This window comes from Hydra viridissima, unplaced genomic scaffold (assembly GCF_058129835.1).
Source record: "Hydra viridissima isolate aposymbiotic clone 2 unplaced genomic scaffold, HvirCarnegie_v1 scaffold_9, whole genome shotgun sequence".
Taxonomy (NCBI): Eukaryota; Metazoa; Cnidaria; class Hydrozoa; order Anthoathecata; family Hydridae; genus Hydra; species Hydra viridissima.
The window spans coordinates 16056503-16076151 of NW_028324308.1; the positions used below are offsets into that span (position 1 = coordinate 16056503).

Sequence of the window (19649 nt, forward strand, 5' to 3'; positions counted from 1 at the left end):
ACTTTTAAAAACCATTGATAGCATCTTGCTCATTAACACATGAAAAAGAACAAAGTTTAACGTTAAACAAAAATCTCTTAATAAAAAAAAATACAAAAAAGCAATATAATGAAATTCATGATCTTGATAAAGAACTAATGCAAAAACAAATAGAAATAGATGATATAAAAAAAAAACTCTCTCCAGAAAAAGCAACAATACAAACAAAACTTTGTGAAAATTTTCACAGTTAAAATTTTCACAAAGTTTTAAAAAAGCAACACAACAGAATTATTCTATGTGAGGATTATTTTTTTCTAACAATATCAGATCCAAATTGCTTTTGGAATGTTTTAATTTATCACTTTATTTTTTAGTGAAATTGTTTTTTTCATATATAATACTATTTTGAAATATAAAATGTAATTCTTTTGAAATAATATGTAGTATAAATATTTGAAAATAATGTTTTTGTTATTACACCCTTTATCCATTATCAGACACAAATTTTTTTTTAAAAAAATAAGTCTGAAATTTGACTTTTGCTTTGTTTCTGCAAAAATATCTTTAGTGAATGCTTTAGCACCACATTCTTCATTGCTATTTTGTATTTCATTGCCTCCACAATAATCATTTTGTAGAAGGGCAATGTTGTGAAGCACAAAACAGGATATTATTATAGCTATGGAATTTTGCAGTTTTGTTCCTAAGGGAATATTAATGCAAGGGTATTGTTTTTTTTTGATATACCAAAACAATATTCAACAACAACATTTAACATGTGTGTACTTCTCAAGTTGTAATTGTATCTGGTTTCATTTTCATTTTTGGGTTAGAAAAAGGTGCCATTAAATATTGTTTATAAGGATAGCCAGAATCACCTGAAACATGAACAACATTCAAAAAAAAATCCCTTTTTGTTTCGGTAAAAAAAGGGATTTTTTGAATTTGGTAAAATCTAAATAATGGTTGATAAATATAAATATTTTCTTTATCTAAGAAAAGTTTGAAGTTTGTATGAAATAGCAAAATCAGATATCCATGAAAACTTATAATCACTTTTGCTGAATTATCAAAGAATCAGCTTCTGTTGGAAACTTTATGTACTGATATCTTTTGTTAGCCATTTGAATTGAAATGTTCTAAACCACTGGACAAATAGTTGAGTTTCAGCTCTTCCAAATCTCCTGTTATTCTCTAAGAGAGTTTATTTATTGTTACTTAAGTATATTATCATTTGTTGGTATAAAATGTTGTTATTTAAAAACGTAATGTAAAATCTACAATAAGAAGGTGCCATTTTCTGATACCGTTTCTTGAATATCTACTCACTTGGAATGAACCAGTAGCATAAAACCGAAATGCAATAGCCAGTTGTTGTACAGTTGAAAGAGGGCACCCTCGATTGTTAACATTGTTGTTAATAATGTCATTAGCTAATATTAAAAAGGTTTTTATTGGAAAATCTGTAGCACCTTTTAAATTCTATACCGTGGTAAACTTCTAAAGGATTAGCTCTGTCAATAATAAACCTTGGTATGTGACTTGGCATATTTTTTCTTCTTCTTCTTCTAAAATTCAGCTCATACCGATTCATTTTTGAACATTTAAAAAAAAGTTTTTTTAATACTTCATGTAATTGTAACTACTTCTCATGAACTCTCTTTTACTCCTTTTACACGTATCACCTCTTTGTATAACTGCAACTATTTATTACTAAATGGAATTTACTTTTATACTGTATCACAAAAATGTGCCTTAATCAACAGCCTTTTATAATGCTAGGATGTTCGACATTTCAAAAAGCTAATAAACATTTCTAATGGCATCAAAATATGACATGTTGAATCATTACATACGAGTTACAGGATGTTTTAAAAGACACACGTTTTCGCAATGTTAATATTCAGTTTTCTGTAATGAATTCATTAAAAAATATACTTTCACAATGTAACCTTCTAAATTAATTAGGTGAATATGCCCAAGTAACTACTTTTGCTTGTTAAAAACTCATTTTCATACTTGCAAAGGTTGTAATAAGTTATATAGTAATAGTAAAGTTTTGTTACGCATCAGCAAAATGATAATGGCGGTCTGTTTTTTTTTTCAAGTTTGGTTTCAAGATTGGTCTGGAGCAGACTTGAAAAAATGACTTGAAAATTCAAAAATTCTCGTTTTTCAAGTCTGACTTCAGTTCAAGTTCGCTTCTTGCATTCCGTTCAAGTCAGACTTGAGATTTGAAGTCTGACTTGAAATTTCAAGTTGGGTTCTTGCATTCGGAAGGAATTTTTGCTCTCTCAAGTCTGGTTTGAAGTCAGACTTGAAAAAGGTCTATTTTTAGCGGTTTTCAAGTCTGACTTGAGTTGAAGTTCGCTTTGTGCATTCGCTCAAGTCGCACTTTAGGGGTGGAATGCAAGAACCGAACTTCAAATTTGAAGTCGAACTTCAAACCTTAAGTGCGACTTGAGCGAATGCACAAAGCGAACTTCAACTCAAGTCAGACTTGAAAACCGCTAAAAATAGACCGTTTTCAAGTCTGACTTCAAACCAGACTTGAGAGAGCAAAAATTCCTTCCGAATGCAAGAACCCGACTTGAAATTTCAAGTCAGACTTCAAATCTCAAGTCTGACTTGAACGGAATGCAAGAAGCGAACTTGAACTGAAGTCAGACTTGAAAAACGAGAATTTTTGAATTTTCAAGTCATTTTTTCAAGTCTGCTCCAGACCAATCTTGAAACCAAACTTGAAAAAAAAAACAGACCGCCATTATCATTTTGCTGATGCGTAACAAAACTTTACTATTACTATATAACTTATTACAACCTTTGCAAGTATGAAAATGAGTCTTTAACAAGCAAAAGTAGTTACTTGGGCATATTGACGTAATTAATTTAGAAGGTTACATTGTGAAAGTATATTTGTCAATGAATTCATTACAGAAAACTGAATACCAACATTGTGAAAACGTGTGTCTTTTAAAACATTCTGTAACTCGTATGTAATGATTCAACATGTCATATTTTGATGCCATTAGAAATGTTTATTAGCTTTTTGAAATGTCGAACTTCCTACCATTATAAAAGCTGTTGATTAAGGCACGTTTTTGTGATACAGTATAAAAGTAAATTCCATTTAGTAATAAACAGTTGCAGTTATACAAAGAAGTGATACATGTAAAAGGAGTAAAAGAGAATTCACGAGAAGAAGTAGTTATAATATGAAGTATTAAAAAAAAATTGTTTTAAAACGTTCAAAAATGAATCGGTATGAGCTGAATTTTAGAAGAAGAAGAAGAAGAAGAAGAAGAAGAAATATGCCAAATCTCATTCCAAGGTTTATTATTGACAGAGCCAATCCTTTAGAAGTTTATAATGATATAGAATTTAAAAGGCGCTACAGATTTTCCAAAGAAACCTTTTTAATATTGGCTAATGACATTATTAACAACAATGTTAGCAATCGAGGGTGCCCTCTTTCATCTGTACAACAACTGGCTATTGCATTTCGGTTTTATGCTACTGGTTCATTCCAAGTGAGTAGATATTCAAGAAATGGTATTAGACAATGGTACCTTTTTATTGTATTGTATTCTTATTGTAGATTTTGTATTATGTTTTTAAATAACACCATTTTATAACAACAAATAAAGTAATCATATACTCAAGTAACAATAAATAAAGTACTTCACATTTAAATTTGTATGATTTGATCTAATTAAGTACACTCTTTTAGAGAGTAATAGGAGATTTGGAGGAGCTGAAAGTTAATCAGTCAACTGTTTGTCGAGTAGTTAAAAACATTTCAATTCAAATTGCCAACAAAAGATATCAGTATATAAAGTTTCCAACAGAAGCTGATTCTTTGATAATTCAACAAAGGTGATTATAAGTTTTCATGGATATTTGCATTTTGCTATTTCATACAAACTTTAAAATTTTCTTTGATAACGAAAATATTTATATTTGTCAACCATTGTTTAGATTTTACCAAATTCAAAGATTCCCAGGATGTATAGGAGCAATTGATGGAACACATATTCCTATAATAAACCCTGGTGGAGAAAACCCAGAAATATATCGAAACAGAAAGGGGTTTTTTTCTTTGAATTGCCAGGTCATTGCAGGTCCTTCAAAAGAAATTTTATCTGCTTGTGTTCAATGGCCTGGAAGTGTTCATGATTCACGAGTTTTTTCCAACTCAGCTATTAAAGAAGTTTTAGAAGCTCGCCAACATGTTCATGTTATAGGTGATTCTGGCTATCCTTGTAAACTATTTAATGACACCTTTTTCAAACCCAAAAAATGAAAATGAAATCCAATACAATTACAGTTTGAGAAGTACACGTATGGCAGTTGAATGTTGTTTTGGTATATTAAAAAAACGATTTCCTTGTCTTAGCATTCCCTTACGAACTAAATTACAAAATTCCATAGCCATAATTGTATCCTGTTTTGTGCTTCACAACATTGCCCTTCTAGAAAATGATCATTGGGAAGACAATGAAATACAAAATAGCAATCAAGAAGATGGCGCTGAAGCATTTACAAGAGATATTTATGGAGAAGCAAAAAGAAATCAAATTGTGGACCAATTTTTTTAAAAAATCTTTTTTGTGTGTCTGATTATAGATAAAAGTTATATTTGCATATTATTTCAAAAAAAAAAAAATAAATTTCAAATTAGTACTATATATCAAAAAACAATTTCACTAAGAAATAAAATAATAATTTAAAACATAAAATAAAAAACACTAGATCTGATGTCGTTTGAAAATAATTTTCCTCAATTAGAATAATTCTGTTGTGTTTTTTTTAATACTTATAACTGTGACAATTTTTTTTGGTAAATTTCCATTTTAATTTCATGTTCTTTTAGTTTGTATTGTTGCTTTTGCTGGAGTAAGTTTATTTTTATGTTAGCTATTTCTATTTGTTTTTGCATTAGTTCTTTATCAAGTTCATGAATTTCATTATATTGCTTTTTTTCGATTTTTTTAGAGAGAGATATCTTTTTTAATGTTGAGCATTGTTCTTTTTCATGTGTTAATGAACCAGATGCAATCAAAGGCTCAGTAAAAGTTTTCTTTTCTGTTTCTATGATTGGCCCAATAGTATCAGAAGTCCTGTCTCCATATGTGATCTCCATTGACTCGTTCAGAATACCTATATAAATAAATAATATATTTAAATGATGAAAAATGTGTGCATATATATATATATATATGTATATGTCTATATATGTGTGTGTGTGTGTGTGTGTATTTATATATAATATATATATATATATATATATATATATATATATATATATATATATATATATATATATATATATATATATATATATATATATGTTTTAGCATTGAGAAAACCAAGTTTGTTTAAAATAATTAGTTTTGTCAGTATTTGTAAAAAACCTTAATTTTCATTAAAATTTAAGAAAAAAGATAAAATTGAAAAATAAAATATGAAATTAAAAAAATAAATAAATATATAGTATTAAAAAGAAATAAAATTAAAAAATAAAATAAAATTACATTGCAGTATAGCATCATCCCCAAATGGTGTCAAAATAGGATTCAATGATTTTGGTGGTAATATCTGCAGAACGCTTTCAATTTCCTGTGACGGAACAGGAGTTTGACTAGGACCTCCGCCAGTTTTGTTTAGCTCTTTTCTTTCACTAAAATCCAAAGAATTGGTTAGAAAAACCCCATATTATTAACTTTAAAGTAATATCGACAAGAAAACATGTTGTAAAAGTCTGACAGAGAGAAGTCCAGCACTGTATAAACTTTACTGGTAACCATATAGTTTGGACAAGAAAATCATTGTCCCACAATTCATATTTTAATAACATTTTTCGATATAAATAACGTTTGCTAAATGTACACAAGACTTCTTTTAGATGTCTAAAACATGTCTTATGTTTACTGGGTGCTTGCCTATAAAAATAATCTTTGTTTTTTTTTTCTTTATTTGGTACTTACAAATCAACAAATTGTTTTGCTTTTTGCTTTGAGTTCATCCAGCATTTCTTTAGTTCTTTTTGATCTCTTTTAACTCCGATGTCTTGGCTGTTGAATAATTGCGTTATTTCTTCCCACAAAGATTTTTTTTTTTAAGGGAGACATTATCCGTTTTCTTTTCTTCGATGTCTTTGTAGTCTTTGATTATATTGATCAAAAGTGATTTTTCTTGCTGACTGAAAATTCGTCTTTTAGAATTCATTTTACAAATATTTACAAAGTAAGCAAAAAGTCTATAGTGGATATGCATTTTGAAATTTTTGTTCTTTTATATGATGAGCAATTCCGATCATAAATATTTACGACAAAATTTTCATTTTGATAAAAGGAAACAGAATAGGCAGTAAACAAAAAAACAGACTATAATAGCACATTTATTTGTTATCTTTTCCTTTTCACTGCTTTAAAGTTGTAAAAGTGTCATGATTAACTAAACTAATACCTGTAGTTAAATTGTAATTTATATTGTCATATAATTTATATATTGATCGTATATTATACAAATATCATTAAACGAATTTGTTTCAGTAAAAGGTTTTTCCCGTACAAAAAATCCATTGCCCCTATTGGTTGCGAAGTGCATATTCCGATAAGCGCCCAGAATTCAACGCCTCGGCTATTTTTCAAGTTCGACTTTCTCAAGCACGAACTTGAAATTTTCAAGTCTCGTTTACGCATTCGCTCAAGTCAATTTTTCAAGTCTGACTTGACAAAGTCGAACTTGAGATTTCAAGTCGAACTTGACTCAAGTTCGGTTCTTGCATTCCACCCTAGGTTTGAAGTTCGACTTCAAATTTGAAGTTCGGTTCTTGCATTCCACCCTTAATAATTTAGGGTGGAATGCAAGAACCGAACTTGAGTCAAGTTCGACTTGAAATCTCAAGTTCGACTTTGTCAAGTCAGACTTGAAAAATTGACTTGAGCGAATGCGTAAACGAGACTTGAAAATTTCAAGTTCGTGCTTGAGAAAGTCGAACTTGAAAAATAGTCGAGGCGTTGAATTTAGGGCGTTTATCGGAAAATGCACTTCGCAACCAATAGCGGTAATGGATTTTTTTTACGGGAAAAACCTTTTACTGAAACAAATTCCGTGTAATGATATTTGTATAGTATACGATTAAATAAAAAGTTAATAACAGTAAAAAAAAAAAAAGTTCTTGCTATGTATTTTTCATCAGAAAAACAAATTCATCTTGGCACTTTCAGTTCCAAATCCTAAGTTGTTGGTAAACAACGGTTGGTCATATGTACCACTTAAGTGATCAAGACAATTTCTCTTGATTTCTCCATTTTAACAGATTCCATTTGAATTAAAATACATGGAAATGTTCTAGAAAATGCAGAATCTTATTTTGACGCTTTTTGGGGATGATACTATACTACAATGTATTTTTATTTATCTATTTACTAATACTTTAATGAAAATAATGGTTTTTTTTTTAAAAATACTGAGAAAATTACTTTAAACAAAATTAGTTTTCTCAATACTAATACTACATAATACTATGTGTGTGTGTATATATATATATATATATATATATATATATACCTACACATATATATACCATTTACATATGTAAGTATACCATTTACATATGTAAGTCAATAGAGATCACATATGGAGACAGGTCTTCTGAAATTATTGGGCCACTTATAGAAACAGAAAAGAAAACTTTTAAAAACCATTGATAGCATCTTGCTCATTAACACATGAAAAAGAACAAAGTTTAACGTTAAACAAAAATCTCTTAATAAAAAAAAATACAAAAAAGCAATATAATGAAATTCATGATCTTGATAAAGAACTAATGCAAAAACAAATAGAAATAGATGATATAAAAAAAAACTCTCTCCAGAAAAAGCAACAATACAAACAAAACTTTGTGAAAATTTTCACAGTTAAAATTTTCACAAAGTTTTAAAAAAGCAACACAACAGAATTATTCTATGTGAGGATTATTATTTTCAAAAAATATCAGATCCAAATTGGTGTCATTAAATATTGTTTATAAGGATGTCTATAAGGATGTCTATAAGGATGTTTATAAGGTGTCATTAAATATTGTTTATAAGGATAGCCAGAATCACCTGAAACATGAACATGTTGGCGAGCTTCTAAAACTTGTTTAATAGCTGAGTTAGCAAAAACAAATGAATCCTGAACAATTCCAGGCCATTGAACACAAGCAGATAAAATTTCATATGAAGCACCTGCAATGACCTGGCAATTCAAAAAAAAAATCCCTTTTTGTTTCGATAAATTTCTGCGCTTTCTCCACAAGGAATTATTATAGGAATATGTGTTCATTAATTGCTTCTATACATCCTGGGAATCCTTGAATTTGGTAAAATCTAAATAATGGTTGATAAATATAAATATTTTCTTTATCTAAGAAAAGTTTGAAGTTTGTATGAAATAGCAAAATCAGATATCCATGAAAACTTATAATCACTTTTGCTGAATTATCAAAGAATCAGCTTCTGTTGGAAACTTTATGTACTGATATCTTTTGTTAGCCATTTGAATTGAAATGTTCTAAACCACTGGACAAATAGTTGAGTTTCAGCTCTTCCAAATCTCCTGTTATTCTCTAAGAGAGTTTATTTATTGTTACTTAAGTATATTATCATTTGTTGGTATAAAATGTTGTTATTTAAAAACGTAATGTAAAATCTACAATAAGAAGGTGCCATTTTCTGATACCGTTTCTTGAATATCTACTCACTTGGAATGAACCAGTAGCATAAAACCGAAATGCAATAGCCAGTTGTTGTACAGTTGAAAGAGGGCACCCTCGATTGTTAACATTGTTGTTAATAATGTCATTAGCTAATATTAAAAAGGTTTTTATTGGAAAATCTGTAGCACCTTTTAAATTCTATACCGTGGTAAACTTCTAAAGGATTAGCTCTGTCAATAATAAACCTTGGTATGTGACTTGGCATATTTTTTCTTCTTCTTCTTCTAAAATTCAGCTCATACCGATTCATTTTTGAACATTTAAAAAAAAGTTTTTTTAATACTTCATGTAATTGTAACTACTTCTCATGAACTCTCTTTTACTCCTTTTACACGTATCACCTCTTTGTATAACTGCAACTATTTATTACTAAATGGAATTTACTTTTATACTGTATCACAAAAATGTGCCTTAATCAACAGCCTTTTATAATGCTAGGATGTTCGACATTTCAAAAAGCTAATAAACATTTCTAATGGCATCAAAATATGACATGTTGAATCATTACATACGAGTTACAGGATGTTTTAAAAGACACACGTTTTCGCAATGTTAATATTCAGTTTTCTGTAATGAATTCATTAAAAAATATACTTTCACAATGTAACCTTCTAAATTAATTAGGTGAATATGCCCAAGTAACTACTTTTGCTTGTTAAAAACTCATTTTCATACTTGCAAAGGTTGTAATAAGTTATATAGTAATAGTAAAGTTTTGTTACGCATCAGCAAAATGATAATGGCGGTCTGTTTTTTTTTCAAGTTTGGTTTCAAGATTGGTCTGGAGCAGACTTGAAAAAATGACTTGAAAATTCAAAAATTCTCGTTTTTCAAGTCTGACTTCAGTTCAAGTTCGCTTCTTGCATTCCGTTCAAGTCAGACTTGAGATTTGAAGTCTAACTTGAAATTTCAAGTCGGGTTCTTGCATTCGGAAGGAATTTTTGCTCTCTCAAGTCTGGTTTGAAGTCAGACTTGAAAAAGGTCTATTTTTAGCGGTTTTCAAGTCTGACTTGAGTTGAAGTTCGCTTTGTGCATTCGCTCAAGTCGCACTTAAGGTTTGAAGTTCGACTTCAAATTTGAAGTTCGGTTCTTGCATTCCACCCTTATACTTTTGTACAGTACGTCATACAATTCACCTTAGTAACAACAAAGTTCAAAAAAACTTTTGTCGCTTGGTAACGAGTAGTTTAATTCAATTACCAACTTCAAGAAAAAGCATCTCATTTTTAATCCCAGAAATTATGCTATTTCGATGCAATTTAAAAAAGCTTTTAAAAAAAAATTCGATCGATGATAATTAATGGCAAACTGTTAGGGGATTCATAAATCGCCTCAGTATATGTGTGTGTCTATACATACATACATATATATATATATATATATATATATATATATATATATATATATATATATATATATATATATATATATATATATATAAATTGTAATACTCAATAAATTTGAAATATATATAATTGTATTACTCAATAAATGTTTACAGAATTTGCATTGCATTGATATTTAAAATAAACAATGGCATATTATGATTAAAGAATTGTGAGTTTGGAGTTATTAGTTTATTTCAGCAGTTAATAAGTACGAATAGCACATGCTGACGCAGTAAGAGAATAATAGAAACAATTTTGGTGTATTTTTTCTCTGAAATACCTGGCTAACTATAGTTTGCGAAAGTTTTAAAGTATTGATTATGTTCAGTTAAGATATATGCTACTCGTTTATTGTTTTTTTTTTAAATGTGATATTTAATGGGGACAATTACTTTTTAAGCAGGTTCTTAAATTTGAGAGTAAGAAACTTTTAGAATTTGTTTTCATACAACAAAATTTTACAACCCAAAGGAAATGGTGAAATGAAAGTAATTAACTGTGACAGAGAGAGAGAAAAAATAATTGTTTATGCGGAAGAAGGCTATTTCCAAATCCAAATTACAAAAAAAGTTAATGATTTCTTGATGCTGAGAACGTTACAACCCGAGAAAAAAAAACCGGCTAATACTACTAGGAATCTGTTTAACTTCCTGCTAATACGGCTAATCCTAGTAAGTTTTCGCTTAATACGGCTAAACTTATTAAGTTACCCATTAGTCATGACCATGGCGCTCTATACTGAAGGCCTATTCATCGCGCAACCGTAAGCCGTGACTGGGGGCCTATTTTAACATTCTAAAAATTGCGAAGATTGAAAAACTTGCCAGAGAATTTTTAACTTTTTCAAATTAATCTTGTTTATTCTTTTATATTTCCAATAACTTTGTATTATCAATGTTTTTTAAATTATAAATTTTTGTAAATAATTTTAAAACACTGTATTTTTACTTGTTAACTCCTTAGAGTGTTATGAGTTATATTATATTATATATATATATATATATATATATATATATATATATATATATATATATATATATATATATATATATATATACATTCATTATGACTGATATGGGTAGTGATCCATTATATTTGACAAAAAAGTGTTTGAAAATCTTATGTTATGGTTTGCATATTTTTATGTTCTTTTAAATAATTATATTTTATAGATGCCAAAAAAGTGTTGTGTATATGGCTGCAAAACTAATTATCAAAGTACCAAAAGCAATAAAAGCTTTGAAAAAATACCAGTTTATCGTTTTCCTAAAGATAAAGAACAAAGAAATATTTGGATAAAAAGTGTTCCAAATTCTAATCTTTTAGTTTCAGATGAAACTGTTATTTGCCAATTACATTGGCCAAAAGTTTTTGAAAAAGTTACTGTTCAAGGAAAACAAAGACCGAAAATGCCACCATCTGTATGGCCAGGAATACCTTCAAGTCAAATACCTACTCCATTACCATGTCATCGCACAACACAGAAATCTTTAAGCGTTGTTAGAAATGTTAAAACTGATGAACTTAGCACTTTTTTATCAGCTGATAAAGCAACATATATTGATTTTAAAAATGTTTTGTTAAATAATCTTAGGGTTTTTTCAGTTTCAGTAATAACATATATGATTGAAAAAACAATTAATGTTCAATCTATTATGTTTTATGATGGTGTTCCTTTATTTCTTGTTAAAATTTTTGAGAATTTACATTTTGAAACATTTCATTGTGGAATAAAATGTTTTATAAAAAGTTTGTGTAAAGATCGTGTAAATATTGTTGATTCTTGGTCAAAGTTTGAGGAAATACTACATTTTTTAAATGTCATGGAAATAGATCATAAGAAAAACATTATTCAGCAACAAATATCAGTTATGTCTGCAAAGCCTATTGGAAAAAAAAATATGAATCAGATACAATTATACGTAGTTTTGAATATTTTTCAACATCTCGTGCTTTATACAATAAACTAAGAAACGATTTTCAATTGCCATCAGTTAGTACTTTGACACGCATAACATCAAAAGTTTGCAAAATTGATGATGCTAGTTTCTTAGACTCAGTTTTCAAAAACATTGAAGAAAAACAAAAAATTTGTATAATTATTCATGATGAAGTATATGTCAAAAAAATGATGCTTTACCATGGTGGAACATTGTTTGGTAAATCTTTAGGTGATCCATCATTATTGGCTAAAACTGTGTTGGGAATTATGATAGTATGATTCAAAGGTGGTCCAAAATTTCTGTATAAGATGATTCCAATTTCAAAATTAAGTTCAAATTTTCTTTTTGAACAAATAAACTCCAGCATAAAACTTATAAAATCATCATCTGGCGATGTAAAAGTTGTTATCTGTGATGGTAATCGTGTAAACCAAGCATTTTTTAAATTATATCATACTATTCCAGAAAAACCTTGGAAAACGGAAGATGGGATGTATTTACTGTTTGACTTTGTTCATCTTTTGAAAAACATTAGGAATCTATGGCTTACAGAAAAAACTGGGGAACTAGTGTACAGTGATAATGGTATTCAAAAACAGCTAAATGGGAACACCTTAAATGCTTATATAAATTAGAATTAGAAAAGTTAGTCAAATTGTCAGACTTGAATGAAATTGCAGTAGCTCCCAAGCCCATTGAAAGGCAAAATGTATCTACTTGCCTTAAAGTTTTTTCAGATAAGACATATCATGCCTTGCTGACCTATTCTCAAATAATTTCAAGTTCTAAGGATACTGCAATATTTATAAATAAAGTAATAACCTGGTGGAAAATTTTAAATGTGAAAGGTCGTGGAGCTGATGTAAGACATAATGATCCACTAGAAGCACCTATTTGTAATCCTGATGATTGCCGTCTTAATACTCTACTTCAGTTTGGTGATATGGCTCTTGAAATGTGTTGTAAAAATGGCAAAAGAGTGAAGCAGCTATCTAATGATACTGCAAAATCAATTCACCGTACTTGCTATGGTATTGTCGAGCTATGTAAATATTTATTAGCAACAAGTCATGATTATGTTCTTCTTGGTATGTTTACAAGTGACCACTTAGAAAAAGAATTTGGGAAATTGAGACAAGGTTCCGGGGGTGCCTACTTTATAAATGTTCGACAAATTATAGAAAAATTGCATATAAATCACACATCACTGTTGTTATCTTTAAATATTGACATAGATTCTTTTGATTTTAGTTCAGGTCATGAGTGTGCTTCTTGTACATATGTTTTATGTGAAGCAGGTAGTGAAATATTTGACAATTTAGAAAAACTAGAGTCATCAATTTCTGATACTACCAAAATGTCTTTGATTTATATTGCTGGTTATGTATGTAGGAATGAATATAATGAAAACAATTTGTTTAATCAAACATTACTTTATTATGAAAAGTTTGGTGAGTACCTCAAGTCTATAGATCGTGGTGGTCTTAAAATTCCACCAGACAATGTTTGCCAATGGGTGTTTTTTTGCTTTGTCTTATTCCATTCGATAAAAGATAAAGTTTGTCGTAAGTCCTTAAGTGACATCTTTTTGCTGGTTTCTGAATTTTACTATTTTGAAATTAATAAAAAACATTGCAGCACGCTTGCTAATATATTTTTAAACAATTTTTGTGCACAAATTACACCAAGATCTAATAAAGAACCTGCATTAAAAGTTTTAAAGTTATCATAAATTTGTTTAGAAAAGAATGATTTGTATCTGTTGTTGTTAAAATATATGCAAATATTTTCTTTGTTATAATTTTTTTTTTAATTTAAAATTTTAACTTTTTATTATTTTAATATAAATATTTCTAAATAAACTAATTAAACTCATAAACAGTCATATTTTGACTCCAAAATATAATTTTATAGCAGAGTTGCTGATAATCCGTAAAAATAATAGGCCCCCAGTCACGGCTTACGGTTGCGCGATGAATGGCCTATTCAGTATAGAGCGCCATGGTCATGACTAATGAAATTCATAAACGTCATCTGCAGATGACGTTTATGAATTTCCTGCTAATCCGAGTTAGTTCCTACTAAGTACCTACCAGGATTAAACGAAATACTTAGTAAGTTCCTAGTAAGTTTTCGAGAATAAAACAAGAATAAAAACGAGTTTTTAAATGTTATACGCCATCTTTTATTTATTCAAGCGGAAGTCAAGTCAGCTCTGAAACAGCTTTTTCAGATTCAATAGTTTGACTAATTTTTGTAATTATATAGTGGAAAAGCTCAAGAACATTTGGGGACGATTGCGTGGCTTGCTATTAAATTGATGATTTGTTTGTTAATGATTTATAATGTGGTTCTAAATGTTAATTTTAACTCGATATAAATTCCAGCATTTTCTGTATCTTTCTAGCATCTTCTGTAGTACAAATTCTATCATTTTCTGATTTATAGTAATACGTATGGTGATGTGTTCTTTTATTTCTGATTTTTTTCTTGTCTTTATTTATGATTTTATATTGTTTACAATCTAACTCTTTCTTATATATATATATATATATATATATATATATATATATATATATATATATATATATATATATATATTTCTGTATATATATATATATATAGACATTAAAAATTGATCAATATTAAAATCACTTTCTTGCAGAATATATTTTACTGGTAAATATAGCATTATTTTTATTTTTTTCTTTTGTTAAAACAAACTATAAAACTATTGAATATTGTTATATTTTATATAAAATTATACTTTAGTTTTACATTTACTTAACATTATAATTTTTGTTGTAAATGTCATAATATATATATATACACACACACACACACACACACACACACACACACACACACACACACACACACACACACACACACACACACACACACACACACATTTACATTATGTTTAGTTCTCAAACCACGTACAATCAACCAATTTCAGGTAACTATTTTTTTTTTTTCTGTTTCTTTATATGTAATGTACTTATGCATAATTATTCATTAATCATATTAAATTTAAATGAGGAACTAGTAATGTTTTGAGTGTATGTATATGCATATACATATATATATGAGTGTATGTATATACATAACATAAATATATGTATATACATACACTCATATAAATATATAAATAATGTCTTGAGTGTATGTATACATATACATAAATATTTTTATTTTTGATACAATTATTAAATGTTTTTGGATAACTGTAAATAAAATTTTCCTTTTTTTTAAATTACATTGATTGAAAAAGTTCATAATTCAAACATGAATTTTTATTTTAAACATTTTTGTTTTTTAATAGCATTTACATTTTGTGATTTAAATATTATTAAATAAAGAAAAGATAATGAAAAGCTATTCAAAATTCCAAAATTAGGTTAAATAAGTTCTTTTATTATAAAATATATTTTATTACAATTACATCAAGTTACAATAATATTTTTAAATATTTCATTATAAATACAGATATGGTCGAATAAAAGACGAAGACAGTTGACATATTTTGATTGGAATTTAATTGGCCCCTGTAATTTTCATACCTACAGTTATGTAGTAAGTTATTCGTTGGTCATGACCATTGTTCATTTTACTTTTTTAAAAGATAGGTAAACAACCTAACAACTTTTTTTTTGTAATTTGTTAAAACTGGTTTTCAAATAAGTGTCTACTGCAATTTTCACTTACATAAAATTTTTTAAAAAAACTACCCTAACAATGTAATTATGTAATGTTAAAACCCAAATATAATGTGTGTGTGTGTGTGTCTGTGTGTGTGTATGTGTTTTATAAATAAGCGTCCTCATTGCTAAGGCAACTAGTTAAATTAGATTTGTTGGGTTATTTTTTCAAGAATTATCTATGTTTAAGTAAAATTTGAAAAATAATTATTTTTACATTTTTACTTAAACATACATATTTCTTGAAAAATAACCCTGCTAATTTAAATATGAAATCTTTACTCAAATAGTTCAATAAAACCTAAATAAAATATGAAATTAACTGAAAAAACTATTAACTATAGTTTTAGTTAATAGTTAAGTTAATAGTTTTTTTAGTTAATTTCATATTAGGATTAGCAAGTTTTAGTAGGAAACTTAGTAGGATTAGCAAGTTTTAGTATACTAAAACTTGCTAATCCTACTAAGTTTCCTACTAAAACTTGCTAATCCTACTAAGTTTCCTACTAAAACTTGCTAATCCTACTAAGTTCCTAGTAAGTACTCGTTAGGAACTTACTAAGTTTTAGAAGGAAACTTATTAAGTACTTAACAGGATTAGCCGGTTTTTTTTTCTCGGGAACGATACAGAGAACGTTACAACGGTTCCAGTAAAGCGGATCGCATAAAAGAAAGAAACGATCAGGAAGGTCAAGGAAGAAAACGAGATTTTAAGACCGAGAAATTAAAAACATAATTGACAGATAGAAAACTCACAGCTGGAAATATAAGAGTCCAATACAACCAATTTAACGAAGTACCGGTTGCCGGCTGGTACGTCCACAGTAAAGAATCATTTAAAGAATTCTGATTTCTTGCCAGAGTGGCAGCTAAAAAACTACTACTGCGTTCAATTAACAAAACTAAGCGATTAAATGTAAACTTTTACAGGCATTCGTCTTAATTAATAGTTTGATGATATCATCAGTTAAATAGTAAGATTGCCATTAAACTTCCATTAATTTTCGGTTTAAATTCAGTCAACCAATTGAAGTCTTTTGGTCACGTTTTATATTTTATCTTTTTCTGTTTCGTTGATTTCATCTGAAGATTCTATCAGATTGAACACTGTTATTTATTATCATATCCGTGTTCTCCGACTGACGTTAAGAATATAGTGAGATCAAAGTTTAAATAAATCATAGAAATACGGACATAGACGTTATTAAATCATTAAATTGTTTAATAAACAATAAAATAAACAATAAAATATATAAACAGATGATAACATCTGTAAAATATTTATGCAAAAACAATTAGGTAAACGCTAAAGTTTTGCACCAAACAAAATAAGTAATCAGAAAACCACTCTTTAGAATATGAAATTTAAAATATCTTTAATAAATAATATATTAACTAACTTAATATGAATTAATAAGCAGAACCCATGCTATTTTTAAATGAAACAACTTACTCTACAAAACAGAGTTCTTTTGTTAACAAAAAAAGCTATATATATATATATATATATATATATATACTTACATTTACTTACATTTTACTTAAAGCTTTTATGTTTTCCCATACTTACATTTACTTACATTTTACTTAAAGCTTTTATGTTTTAAACTTGATAATAGATTTCTGGTTGTTTGTTTTTATTAATACGATGAAGAAGATTTATAGGATTTACAAGATTATAATTTTAAAGATAAGCTAAAGATATATAAGATTCGTGATAAATTTACACAAATAAAGTTAATCCAATTTTTTCTCTCTCATTTTATCTTCCTCGTACGCTTTTTAGGCCATAGTATTCTTTTTTTGCTTTTTCGACTTTCTTTTTTTTAATGCCTTGGATTTCTTCAATTTTTTGGACTTCTTTTTCTTCTTTTTAACTGGAGGATCTAAAAACACAACAAAGATTTTTATAGGTTTTGGTATAGCAAATCAAGGCAATTTTAAAAGGAATATTTTTAAACTTTTAGGACAATGATATAAAAGGGGGGGGGGGGGTAAATATTGATAATTAATGCTAATACAATTAAATTGTAATATTTATAGCACAAAAGAGAGACATAAACCTGTACGAAAAAATTATTACTATATTTTTATAATCAATATATTGGTTCAGTATTTTAGGTAAATTAACAAAGAATTTTAAAGTGGTATATTTGAAACATTAAATTACTTGGAGTTGTGAAAGGAGATTCGGTTTCATTTACTGGAGAAATTGGTTCCTCAGGGGTAGGAGGTGGTTCTGACACTTCGGTAGTTAATGGAGATGGAGCTGTAAGATCTGGTTGTTGGTCTTGATCTTCAGATGAAGCATCAACTACTGGTGGTGGTGGTGGTGGTGGAGGGGTAGTAGTAGTAGTAGTAGTAGTAATTTCTAGACTATCATCATCATCGTCTTCGTCATCAATTTCAGCTGCTGGAGTTGGTGGGGTTGGTGGGGGTGGTGGCGTAGCTTCTGGAGTAGGAGCAGGATCAATTGGCTCAACACCATCAGGGTAAGCGGATGGTGGACAAGGTACCCAATCATTTGGCCAATAAGTTGGAAAAGGATAATCAGCGGGAAAAACGTAGTCTTTTGGCCACCCAAAATACGGAGGCCAAGGATAATTCGGCCAATTGGATGGTACTGGAGGTGCCTGACAACAAACACCGTTATCAGGGCATTGCACTTGGGCAGCCGTTGGTGAACAACCTTTATTAGCACAAGTCCAGCCTTCTTCATAACAAAAAGTAGATGGTCCATTGCACAACATTGCGCAGCATTTATTTCCTGCACAGACGTTTGATGGAACCTCTCCCTCAACAGTTAAATCACACTGATTTTTACATACTGATGCCGCGCCACTTGGATCACAAGCGTAAATAATTTCGCAATAACTGTTTGCTAAAGCAAATTCATTTTTATGTTCATTATTAATGTTAGTTAATAAAATCAGACATGTTTTATTGTTTTCTTAAAATCAAGGAATTTTATGTGTAATATAGGAGCTTAGTTAAAAATTTTTAGATATGTTTGAAATTCATTAATAGTACATATTATGATATGAAAATATATATGCAATATAAACCAACTGCTAAAAACGATTTTATATATATATTAAAGTTTATTAAAGTTTCAAAAGTAATATAGCATAACATAGTTCGCTTTTTCAACTCAAATATTTTCAAAAGTTCGGCGCTCACTGCAACGACTAATGTCAATCAGAACGTTAAGAAACGATCTTGCAACACGCCTAAGCGCAATGAAATGCTCGCTCAAACATGTTATTCGCACCTAATTTGATTTTTATAACAAGATAGAGTAGAATGGATAAAGATATCCATTTGTATAAGTATTTAACTTTACCTGCAAACATTGCGAGCAACCCAAATACCGTACAGTAGTTCATTTTCGTTTCGGTTCTGAAAGAAAAAAAGAAAGAGACTATAAATCATTTTATGAAGCTTCAAACCGTTTGATTAATTAGGCTTTCAATTCATTCCTTTGAAAAAAATCTTTTATGCCGGGTGTTGCCATAAATTTAAATATTTTAAGATAAAAAAAAAAAAAAAAAAAAGTACTCACGGTTGCCAAATTTAATTATTTCAATATTTTTTCGTTTGTCCTATTCAAATAAAAATATAATGAAACGAATCTGCGAAGTGAAAGCAAGCGTGCAAACGATGCTCAAAAACTTCGTTCCCAACGATGGGCAAGGCATGCAACAGAGCGAAACATTCTCTGTCGAGTTTTACACGTCAAAAAACGAGAAAACAAGTAAGAAATTAGATTTCGTTTTTGCACGTTTTAAATGCGGCTTCCAAGTTTTGTCTTTGTTTATTTGAACAAAAGAATGTTTTAATTACTTTTATGGCACGCTTTTCTTTGGCC

At 28.7% G+C, this 19649-nt stretch overlaps 2 protein-coding genes and 1 pseudogene across 2 annotated transcripts; 1 reads left to right on the forward strand and 2 right to left on the reverse strand.

Annotated features, from left to right (window-relative positions):
- Window positions 1-4798: 4798 nt before the first annotated feature.
- LOC149884282 (uncharacterized) lies at window positions 4799-6370 on the reverse strand. Its single transcript, XM_090098128.1, has 3 exons — window positions 5970-6370; window positions 5517-5662; window positions 4799-5142 (listed from the first exon to the last, which is right to left on the reverse strand). Exons 1-3 carry the CDS (start codon window positions 6005-6007, stop codon window positions 4799-4801), a joined length of 528 nt encoding a protein of 175 aa, XP_089954254.1. The 5' UTR covers window positions 6008-6370.
- A 4939-nt stretch (window positions 6371-11309) lies between these two features.
- On the forward strand, window positions 11310-13876 carry LOC149884283 (uncharacterized; annotated as a pseudogene).
- A 3525-nt stretch (window positions 13877-17401) lies between these two features.
- Window positions 17402-19545, reverse strand: LOC145185624 (uncharacterized). Its single transcript, XM_090097824.1, has 4 exons — window positions 19344-19545; window positions 19125-19180; window positions 17952-18662; window positions 17402-17667 (listed from the first exon to the last, which is right to left on the reverse strand). Exons 2-4 carry the CDS (start codon window positions 19165-19167, stop codon window positions 17564-17566), a joined length of 858 nt encoding a protein of 285 aa, XP_089953950.1. The 5' UTR covers window positions 19168-19180; window positions 19344-19545; the 3' UTR covers window positions 17402-17563.
- Between the last annotated feature and the right edge of the window lie 104 nt (window positions 19546-19649).